Genomic DNA, 10,084 nt, shown 5'->3' with positions numbered 1-10,084 from the left:
TTCAGGGTGCCCCATAGATTTAGGGAGACGGTGGCGGGTTCGGGGTGCCCCATAGATCTGGGGAGCTGATGGCGGTTTCAGGGTGCCCCATAGATTTAGGGAGACGATGGCGGTTTCAGGGTGCCCCATAGATTTAGGGAGACGGTGGCGGTTTCAGGGTGCCCCATAGATCTGGGGAGCCGATGGCGGTTTCATGGTGCCCCATAGATCTGGGGAGACGATGGCGGTTTCGGGGCGCCCCATAGATTTGGGGAGATGCTGAAAGTTCCAGGGCGCCCCATAGATTTGCAGCGATGCTGGCAGTTTTGAGGTGCCCCATAGATATGGGGAGATGATGGTGGTTTCGGGGCGCCCCATAGATATGGGGAGACAAAGGCGGTTTCAGGGCGCCCCATAGATCTGGGAAAACTGTCAGTGTCATTCCCCCCCCCCCACAGATCTATGGGGCGCCCCCCCAGATCCGACGGTGTCTCCTGGATCTATGGGGCGCCCTCAAATCCAGCGGCGTCTCCCCACATCTATGGGGCGCCCCACATCCAATGTCTTCTCCCCACGTCTATGGGGCGCCCCCAAATCCAGCAGCATCTCCCCACATCTATGGGGAGCTCCCAAATCCAACGGCGTCTCCCCACATCTATGGGGCGCCCCACATCCAATGTCTTCTCCCCACGTCTATGGGGCGCCCCCAAATCCAGCAGCATCTCCCCACATCTATGGGGCGCTCCCAAATCCAATGGCGTCTCCCCACATCTATGGGGCGCCCCACATCCAATGTCTTCTCCCCACGTCTATGGGGCGCCCCCAAATCCAGCAGCTTCTCCCCACATCTATGGGGCGCCCCCAAATCCAGCGGCGTCTCCCCACATCTATGGGGGCGCCCCACATCCAATGTCTTCTCCCCACGTCTATGGGGCGCCCCACGCTTTGGGGGCGCGCTGGAAGAACCCCCCGATGTCCCGCAGGGTGACGTGGGGCTGGGGGGGTCCCGGGGGGGGTCCCCAAAGTTGGGGGGCCGGGGGGAGGGGGTGAAGGGGGGGCTCCTCCTCGCCCCACGGCGGCGGCGGCGGCGGGGCGCCCCATAGCTCGGGGCCTTGTGGGGCTGGACCCCCAACTTGCAGCAGGCGCAGGCACAGCAGCCCCCCCGCCACCGCCAGCGCCCCCCCCAGCGCCCCCAGACCCACCATGACCCACAGGCAGCCCCCCAAGTTGGGGGGCCAGGCCGGGGGACGCGCCGTGGGGTGCCCCACGGAGCCCCACGCCCACAGCAGGGAGAGGGACAGGCCCCGCAGGGGGGACATGGAGGGGATTGGGGGGGGCGGGTGGGGGTGTCTATGGGGCTGGGGGGGGGTCTATGGGGCTGGGGGTTGATCTATGGGGCTGGAGGGGGGGGGGGCCTATGGAGCTGGGAGTGTTTATGGGGCTGGGGGGGGGGGGTCTATGGGGCTGGAAGGGGGTGATCTATGGGGCTGGAGGGGGGGGTGTCTATGGAGCTGGGGGTGTCTATGGGGCTGGGAGACGTCTGTGGGGCTGGGAGAGACCTACGGGGGTCTATGGGGCTGGGAGGGGGGTGTGTGAAATCTATGGGGCTGGGGAGGGGTCTATGGGGCTGTGGGGGGGATCTATGGGGCAGCGGGGGGTGTTTATGGGGCAGCAGGGGGATCTATGGGGCAGCGGGGGGTGTCTATGGGGCAGCAGGGGGATCTATGGGGCAGCGGGGGCTGTCTATGGGGCAGCAGGGGGATCTATGGGGCAGCGGGGGGTGTCTATGGGGCAGCAGGGGGATCTATGGGGCAGCGGGGGGTGTCTATGGGGCAAAGCGGGGATTTATGGGACAGTGGAGGCATCTATGGGGCAGTGGGGGGGGGGGATGTATGGGGCTGGGGAGGGGTCTATGGGGCAGTGGGGGGGATCTATGGGGCTGGGAGAGACCTATGGAGGCCCTAAGAGGCTGCTATGGGTCTGGGGTGGCTGCTATGGGGCCGGGGTTGATCCTATGGGGCCGGGGTTGATCCTGTGGGCCCGCTATGGGGCTGATCTTATGGGGCCGATCTTATGGGGCCGGGGGGGTTGACGCTATGGGGCTGGGGTGGCCGCTATGGGGTGAGCGGGGAGTTGGGGGGCGGGGGGCTCACCTGCGCCGGCGGGAGCGTGTGGGGCGCCGTGGGTCGCTGTGGGTCGCGGTGACAGCGGGGGGGGGGGGGGGAAGGAAGGGGCCCCACGGCCGAGCTCTTCCGCCCCGGGCGTCAGCGGGGGGGCAGAGCCTGCCCCACACGTGCCGTGGGGCCCAGATGCCGGGGTTTCCCCTGCCCCCCACCACCCCACAACCCGGGGGTGGGGGGTGGGGGGTGGGGGGTGTGTCTCAGTGGGGCGCTATGGGGCAGGGAGGAGGAAGGGAGAGCGGAGGGGCAGGTTATGGGGTGATTGGGGGGGGGGGTGTCTATGGGGCGCTATGGGGGATCTTGGGGGGGGGGGTGTCCTATGGGGGGGTCTATGGGGTGATCGGGGGCTCTATGGGGTGCTTGGGGGGGGTCTACGGGGTGCTATGGGGGGATCTATGGGGCGATTGAGGGGGTCTATGGGGCTCTACGGGGTGCTGGGGGTGTCTATGGGGCGCTATGGGGCTGTCGGATGGATCTATGGGGCTGCTGGTGGGGTCTATGGGGTTGTCGGATGGATCTATGGGGCTGCTGGTGGGCTCTATGGGGCACTATGGGGCTGTCGGATGGATCTATGGGGCTCCTGTGGTGTCTATGGGGCTCTATGGGGCTGTCGGATGGATCTATGGGGCTGCTGGTGGGGCCTATGGGGCGCTATGGGGCTGTCGGATGGATCTATGGGGCTCCTGTGGTGTCTATGGGGCTCTATGGGGCTGTCGGATGGATCTATGGGGCTGCTGGTGGGGCCTATGGGGTGCTATGGGGCTGTCGGATGGATCTATGGGGCTCCTGTGGTGTCTATGGGGCTCTATGGGGCTGTCGGATGGATCTATGGGGCTGCTGGTGGGGCCTATGGGGCGCTATGGGGCTGTCGGATGGATCTATGGGGCTCCTGTGGTGTCTACGGGGCGCTATGGGGCTGTCGGATGGATCTATGGGGCTCCTGTGGTGTCTATGGGGCTCTATGGGGCTGTCGGATGGATCTATGGGGCTCCTGTGGTGTCTATGGGGCTCTATGGGGCTGTCGGATGGATCTATGGGGCTGCTGGTGGGGTCTATGGGGCACTATGGGGCTGTCGGATGGATCTATGGGGCTCCTGTGGTGTCTATGGGGCTCTATGGGGCTGTCGGATGGATCTATGGGGCTCCTGTGGTGTCTATGGGGCGCTATGGGGCTGTCGGATGGATCTATGGGGCTCCTGTGGTGTCTATGGGGCTCTATGGGGCTGTCGGATGGATCTATGGGGCTCCTGTGGTGTCTATGGGGCTCTATGGGGCTGTCGGATGGATCTATGGGGCTGCTGGTGGGGTCTATGGGGCACTATGGGGCTGTCGGATGGATCTATGGGGCTCCTGTGGTGTCTATGGGGCTCTATGGGGCTGTCGGATGGATCTATGGGGCTGCTGGTGGGGTCTATGGGGCACTATGGGGCTGTCGGATGGATCTATGGGGCTCCTGTGGTGTCTATGGGGCTCTATGGGGCTGTCGGATGGATCTATGGGGCTGCTGGTGGGGCCTATGGGGCGCTATGGGGCTGTCGGATGGATCTATGGGGCTCCTGTGGTGTCTATGGAGCTCTATGGGGCTGTCGGATGGATCTATGGGGCTGCTGGTGGGGTCTATGGGGTGCTATGGGGCTGTCGGATGGATCTATGGGGCTGGCGGTGGATCCCAGTGCCCCCCAGTGCCCCCCAGTTCCCCCCCCCACCCAGAGACTCACGCACTCGGGGGCTGCAGCACAAGAGGGTTTAATTCCGCCCCCCCCCCAACCCCGCCCCACGGCGCGGGGAGGCCCGTCAGCCCCACACTTGGGGGTCTAGGAGGGGCAAAGGGGGGTCTGGAGGTGGGGGGAGGGAACTTATGGGGCTGGGGGTCCCTCCCCACGGCCTGGGAGTGGGGCCGGCCCCGGAGGGACCTTCTGGGGGCCCAACGGTGGATCTTGGTGGCCCCGAGGAACCTCCTTGAAGCCCAACGGTGGATCTTGGTGGCCCCGAGGGACCTCCTTGAAGCCCAACGATGGATCTTGGTGGCCCCGAGGAACCTCCTTGAAACCCAACGGTGGATCTTGGTGGCCCCGAGGAACCTCCTTGAAGCCCAACGGTGGATCTTGGTGGCCCCGAGGGACCTCCTTGAGGCCCAACGATGGATCTTGGTGGCCCCGAGGAACCTCCTTGAGGCCCAACGGTGGATCTTGGTGGCCCCGAGGGACCTCCTTGAAGCCCAACGATGGATCTTGGTGGCCCCGAGGAACCTCCTTGAGGCCCAACGATGGATCTTGGTGGCCCCGAGGAACCTCCTTGAAGCCCAACGATGGATCTTGGTGGCCCCGAGGGACCTCCTTGAAGCCCAACGGTGGATCTTGGTGGCCCCGAGGAACCTCCTTGAAGCCCAACGGTGGATCTTGGTGGCCCCGAGGGACCTCCTTGAAGCCCAACGGTGGATCTTGGTGGCCCCGAGGAACCTCCTTGAAGCCCAACGGTGGATCTTGGTGGCCCCGAGGAACCTCCTTGAAGCCCAACGGTGGATCTTGGTGGCCCCGAGGAACCTCCTTGAGGCCCAACGGTGGATCTTGGTGGCCCGGAGGGACCTTCTTGAAGCCGGCCGGTGGCCGCACCCTCAGCGGCCCGTCCCCCAGGTCACCCAAAGGCTCCGGCAGGTGCCCGAAGGCCTCGGTGGCCTCTCCCAGGGGGTTCCCCTCCTCCTCCCCGAAATCCACCTCCATCTCGGGGGCTTCCGCGGGGGAACCGTTGGCCACGGGGACCTCCGGGGTGGCTCGGAGATCTTCCTCTTCCTCCTCTTCCTCCTCCTCTTCTTCCTCGGGCCACTCTACGGGGCCGTCCGTGGGGCCGGGTGGCCAACGGGAGAACCGGTAGAGCCCCCCGTCTCCCTCGGGGGGTTGGGGGACGTAATCGTGGCAAAGGGACCCCCCCAGGGCTCGGCCGCAGGTCAGGCGGTAGCCGAATTCCAAGCGGCCACCCCCGGGGAAGCAGAGGCCGGCCCTTTCCCCGTCTCCCTCGGTGGTAGCCCCCGTGGCTTCCAGCCCCACCTCGCAGACCCCCAGCAGGTCGTCGTCCCACCCGTTGTCCTCGTCCCACACCTCCAACCTCAGGCGGGCGCCGGGGGGCAGGGCCACCCGCCCCATATCCAAACGAGCCCCCCAACGGGGTCGTTCTTGGTTCCAGGCCGTGGCCGTCCGGGCGCTTTGAGCCCCGGCCGTCACCCGTACGTAAGCGTCCGTCATGGAGAAGTGGTCCCCCCGCCACCCCCGCCCGCCCCACACCGTCACCGTCAGCCGCCCCGTCCCCCGTTGCCGCGAGCAGCAGTCGGGGGTGATGGCGGCGTCGGCCGGGCAACCGCACTGGCAAGGGCCGACGAGATGGCCGCCGGGGCAAACCCGGCTGCAGTTGAGCCTCAAAGCCCGCCAGGCCACGTAATGGCCGACGGCCGCCCTCAGCGCCTTCCGACGGGGCTCGTCGCGGGGCAGGAGGGTGTGGAGGGGACGGACGTCGGCCGCCACTAGCCCCGGGAGGGCCGGGAGGCTCTGCAGCCATCTTGCGTAGGCCTCGGGCCTGCCGTAGAGTAGGTCGCCATGTTGGTCGCCTCCTTCCACCTCCACCAGCCGCTCGCTGTAGGCTTCGTTGAAGCTGACGTTGCCTTGGTTGCCTCCCCGGGCCCGGCGGCAAGCGGCCGCCATGACGCCGGCCCTAAGCCCCCCGCCGCCGGCCATCACTTCCACCCCCAAACAATCGGCCACCTCTTGGGCGCTGGCGCCGGCCATGGCGGCCCGGCAGGAGCGGATGGCGGTGACGGCCCGCAGCCGCCCCCCGAGTTGGGCCCCCCGGATGTAGTGGGTGCCGTAGGTGGCCAGCAGCTCCTCGTAGTCGGCCGCCGTGTCCCGGCTGAAGGTGGGGGGCAGGGCCCGCACGGCCCGCAAGAAGTGGGGGGAGGGGCGGGCGGCGGGGGAGACCCAGGTCCTGTGGGGGTGGGGGGGGGAGAGAGGGAGAGGGGGTGAGATATCGGGGTCAATGGGGTCTATGGGGTGATCGGGAGGGTCTATGGGGTGATCGGGGGCTCTGGGGGGTCTATGGGGCGACTGGAGGGGGGTCTATGGGGTGATTGGGGGGGTCAATGGGGTCTATGGGGTGTTTTGGTGGCCTATGGGGTGACTGGGGGGGGTCTATGGGGTGATTGGGGGGGTCAATGGGGTCTATGGGGTGATTGGGAGGGTCTATGGGGTGATGGGGGGTTCTGGGGGGTCTATGGGGCGACTGGAGGGAGGTCTACGGGGCGTTTTGGGGGTCTATGGGGTGACTGGGGGGGTCAATGGGGTCTATGGGGTGATCGGGAGGGTCTATGGGGTGATCGGGGACTCTGGGGGGTCTATGGGGTGACTGGAGGGGGGTCTATGGGGTGATTGGGGGGGTCTATGGGGTGATCGGGGGGGTCAATGGGGTGATCGGGGGCTCTGGAGGGTCTATGGGGCGACTGGAGGGGGGGTCTATGGGGTGTTTTGGGGGTCTATGGGGTGATTGGGGGGGGTCTATGGGGTGATCGGGGGTTCTGGGGGGTCTATGGGGTGATTGGGGGTGGTCTGTGGGGTGTTTGGAGGGGTCTATGGGGTGCTACGGGGTGTCAGGAGGGTTATGGGGTGACTGGGGGGGGGGGTCTATGGGGTGAGTGGGGGGGATCTATGGGGTGCTATGGGGCGCCAGGGGGTGGATTGAGGGCCGGAGGGAAGGAGAGAAGGCCGTGGGGCTGAGGGCGAGGAGGGAGGAGGAGGAGGAGGAGGAGGAAGGGGGGAGGGGGAGGAAGGGGGGAGGGGGAGATGAGGGAGGAGGAGATGAGGAGGAGGAGGAGGAGACGATGGAGGAGATGATGAAGGAGATGATGATGAGGAGGAGATGATGGCGAGGAAGGAGGTGATGATGATGATGAAGGAGATGAAGGAGGAGGAGATGAAGGAGGAGATGAAGGAGATGATGAAGGAGGAGATGAAGGAGGAGATGAGGAGGAGGAGGAGATGATGAAGGAGATGGTGGAGATGAAGGAGGAGCTGATGAGGGAGATGAGGAGGAGATGAAGGAGATGACGATGAGGGAGGTGATGAAGGAGGAGATGATGGAGATGGAGGAGGCGATGATGGAGGAGGAGATGAAGGAGGAAGAGGAGATGACGAAGGAGATGATGAAGGAGATGATGAAGGAGATGAAGGAGGAGGAGATGAGGAGGAGGAGGAGATGATGAAGGAGATGGTGGAGATGAAGGAGGAGATGATGAGGGAGATGAGGAGGAGATGAAGGAGATGATGATGAGGGAGATGATGAAGGAGGAGATGATGGAGATGGAGGAGGCGATGATGGAGGAGGAGATGAAGGAGGAAGAGATGACGAAGGAGATGATGAAGGAGATGATGAAGGAGATGATGAAGGAGATGATGAAGGAGATGATGAAGGAGATGAAGGAGGAGGAGATGAGGAGGAGGAGGAGATGATGGAGATGAAGGAGGTGATGATGAAGGAGGAGATGAGGAGGAGGAGGAGATGATGGAGGAGACGAGGAGGAGATGATGGAGATGAAGGAGGAGATGATGACGAAGGAGATGATGAAGGAGGAGACGAAGGAGGAGGAGATGGACATGATGGAAGGGTGGAGGAGGTGGAGGAGGAGATGATGGAGGAGGTGATGATGATGATGAGGAGAGAGGAGGAGGAGGGAGGTGGAGATGATGGAGATGGAGATGATGGAGATGAAGATGATGGAGGAGGTGTTGAGGAAGAGGAGGGAGAGGGATGGAAGGGTGGAGACTCGAAATGGTGGAGAAGCTGGAGGAGATGAAGGTGGAGAAGGTGGAGATGAAGATGAAGATGGAGGAGATGAAGATGAAGGTGGAGATGGAGATGAAGATGGGAGATGGAAATGAAAATGGAGATGAGATGGAGAGGATGAAGATGGAGACAGAGAAGATGGAGATGGAGATAGATGAAGGTGGAGGAGACGGAGATGGAGATGAAGATGAAGATGAAGATGGAGGAGATGAAGATGAAGATGGAGGAGACAGAGATGGAGATGGAGATGGAGATGAAGATGGAGATGAAGAAGATGAAGATGGAGATGGAGATGGAGATGAAGGTGGAGGAGATGGAGATGGAGATGGAGGAGATGAAGATGGAGATGGAGGAGATGAAGATGGAGATGGAGGAGATGAAGATGAAAGTTGAGGAGATGGAGATGGAGATGAAGATGGAGATGGAGAAGAAAAAGATGGAGATGGAGATGGAGCTGAAGATGAAGATGAAGGTGGAGGAGACAGAGATGGAGTTGAAGATGAAGATGAAGGTGGAGGAGATGGAGATGAAGATGAAGATGGAGGAGATGAAGATGGAGATGGAGGAGATGAAGGTGGAGATGGAAGAGATGGAGATGGAGATGGAGGAGATGAAGGTGGAGGAGATGGAGATGAAGAAGATGAAGATGGAGATGAAGAAGATGGAGATGGAGATGATGGAGATGAAGATGAAGAATGTGGAGATGGAGATGGAGATGAAGAAGATGGAGATGGAGATGAAGATGGAGATGGAGATGAAGATGGAGATGGAGGAGATAGAGGAGATGAAGATGAAGGTTGAGGAGATGGAGATGGAGATGGAGATGGAGATGAAGATGGAGGAGATGAAGGTGGAGGAGATGGAGATGGAGATGAAGAAGATGAAGATGGAGATGAAGAAGATGGAGATGGAGATGATGGAGATGAAGATGAAGAATGTGAAGATGGAGATGGAGATGGAGATGAAGAAGATGGAGATGGAGATGGAGATGAAGGTGGAGGAGATGGAGATGAAGATGAAGAAGATGAAGATGGAGATGAAGAAGATGGAGATGGAGATGAAGAAGATGAAGATGAAGAAGGTGAAGATGGAGATGGAGATGGAGAAGATGGAGATGGAGCTGAAGGTGGAGGAGCTGGGGATGAAGGAGGAGGAGGATGAAGGAGGAGGAGGAGGAGGAGGGGCAGCGGGCGGGGCCCTCACCAGTAGAGGACGCAGCGCAGCTGGAGGCTGGCGAAGGCGTAACGATCCTCCCGCTGCCGTTGCAGCCCGAACTCGGCCGCCTGCGAGTGGGACCCGGCCACCGCCACCCTCCCCTCCTTGCCCGGCCCCACCCCTCCCCCCAGCCCCACCCGCCACCCCCGGGCCACCTCCTCCCTCCCGGCCACCACCTCCCCCACCGCCCGGCTGCCGGTGGCCACCTTCGTCCCCTGACGGCAACGTCGGCCCGAACGCCACCCCCCGACGCCGGCCGGTAGCCGACGGACTCGTCCCCCGGCCAACAGGTCCCGGCAGAGCAGGCAGGTGGCCCCCGAGTCCCCGGGGGGGTCGGTGGCCCCCACCAGCAGGACCTGGCCGCCGGTGGCTTCCAAGGTGGTGACGTCCAAGCCCGTGCCCAGGAGTTGGGGGCCGGGGGCCGGCGGGGCCGAGCAGGCGGCCCCTCGCGCCCGGTGGCACTGGGAGGTCGCCGGGGGCCAGCGGTGGAGGGAGAGGAGGGAGAGGAGGAAGAGGCCGGCGAGGGGACGCCCAGGGGTGGCCATGGCCTGCGGGGGGAGGGGACGAGAGAGAGGGGAGAGGTGGGGTGGGGGCGGGGGCGGGGACGGACGACGCGGGGACGGGGACGTGGGGGTGGCCATGGGGACGTGGGGACGGTGGTGGGGACGTGGGGATGGGGACATGGGGGTGGGGACGTGGGGACGGTGGTGGGGACGTGGGGATGGGGACGGGGACGGGGGGACAGGGACGGGGGGACATGGGGACAGGGGGGACATGGGGACGGTGGTGGGGACATGGGGACGTGGGGACGGTGGTGGGGACGTGGGGATGGGGACGGGGATGGGGGGACAGGGACGGGGGGACATGGGGACAGGGGGGACATGGGG

At 63.7% G+C, this 10,084-nt stretch overlaps 1 protein-coding gene across 1 annotated transcript; it reads right to left on the bottom strand.

The window, feature by feature from the left end:
- Positions 1 to 3,889: 3,889 nt before the first annotated feature.
- Positions 3,890 to 9,877, bottom strand: PRF1 (perforin 1). The gene is made up of 2 exons (XM_074571561.1): positions 9,186 to 9,877; positions 3,890 to 6,131 (listed from the first exon to the last, which is right to left on the bottom strand). Exons 1-2 carry the CDS (start codon positions 9,836 to 9,838, stop codon positions 4,016 to 4,018), a joined length of 2,769 nt encoding a protein of 922 aa, XP_074427662.1. The 5' UTR covers positions 9,839 to 9,877; the 3' UTR covers positions 3,890 to 4,015.
- Positions 9,878 to 10,084: the final 207 nt, after the last annotated feature.

Source organism: Larus michahellis, unplaced genomic scaffold, assembly GCF_964199755.1.
Source record: "Larus michahellis unplaced genomic scaffold, bLarMic1.1 SCAFFOLD_424, whole genome shotgun sequence".
Taxonomy (NCBI): domain Eukaryota; kingdom Metazoa; phylum Chordata; class Aves; order Charadriiformes; family Laridae; genus Larus; species Larus michahellis.
Note: the sequence above shows the minus strand (reverse complement) of the source record. Positions and strands in the feature narration are given on the sequence as shown.

Excerpts from the sequence above, each read along its gene's own strand:
- PRF1 (XM_074571561.1), bottom strand. The coding sequence starts at position 9,838 with ATGGCCACCCCCACGTCCCCGTCCCCGCGTCGTCCGTCCCCGCCCCCG. Across the intron at positions 6,132-9,185 it reads CTGCGCTGCGTCCTCTACTG|GACCTGGGTCTCCCCCGCCG; the intron begins GTGAGGGCCCCG and ends CCACCCCCACAG.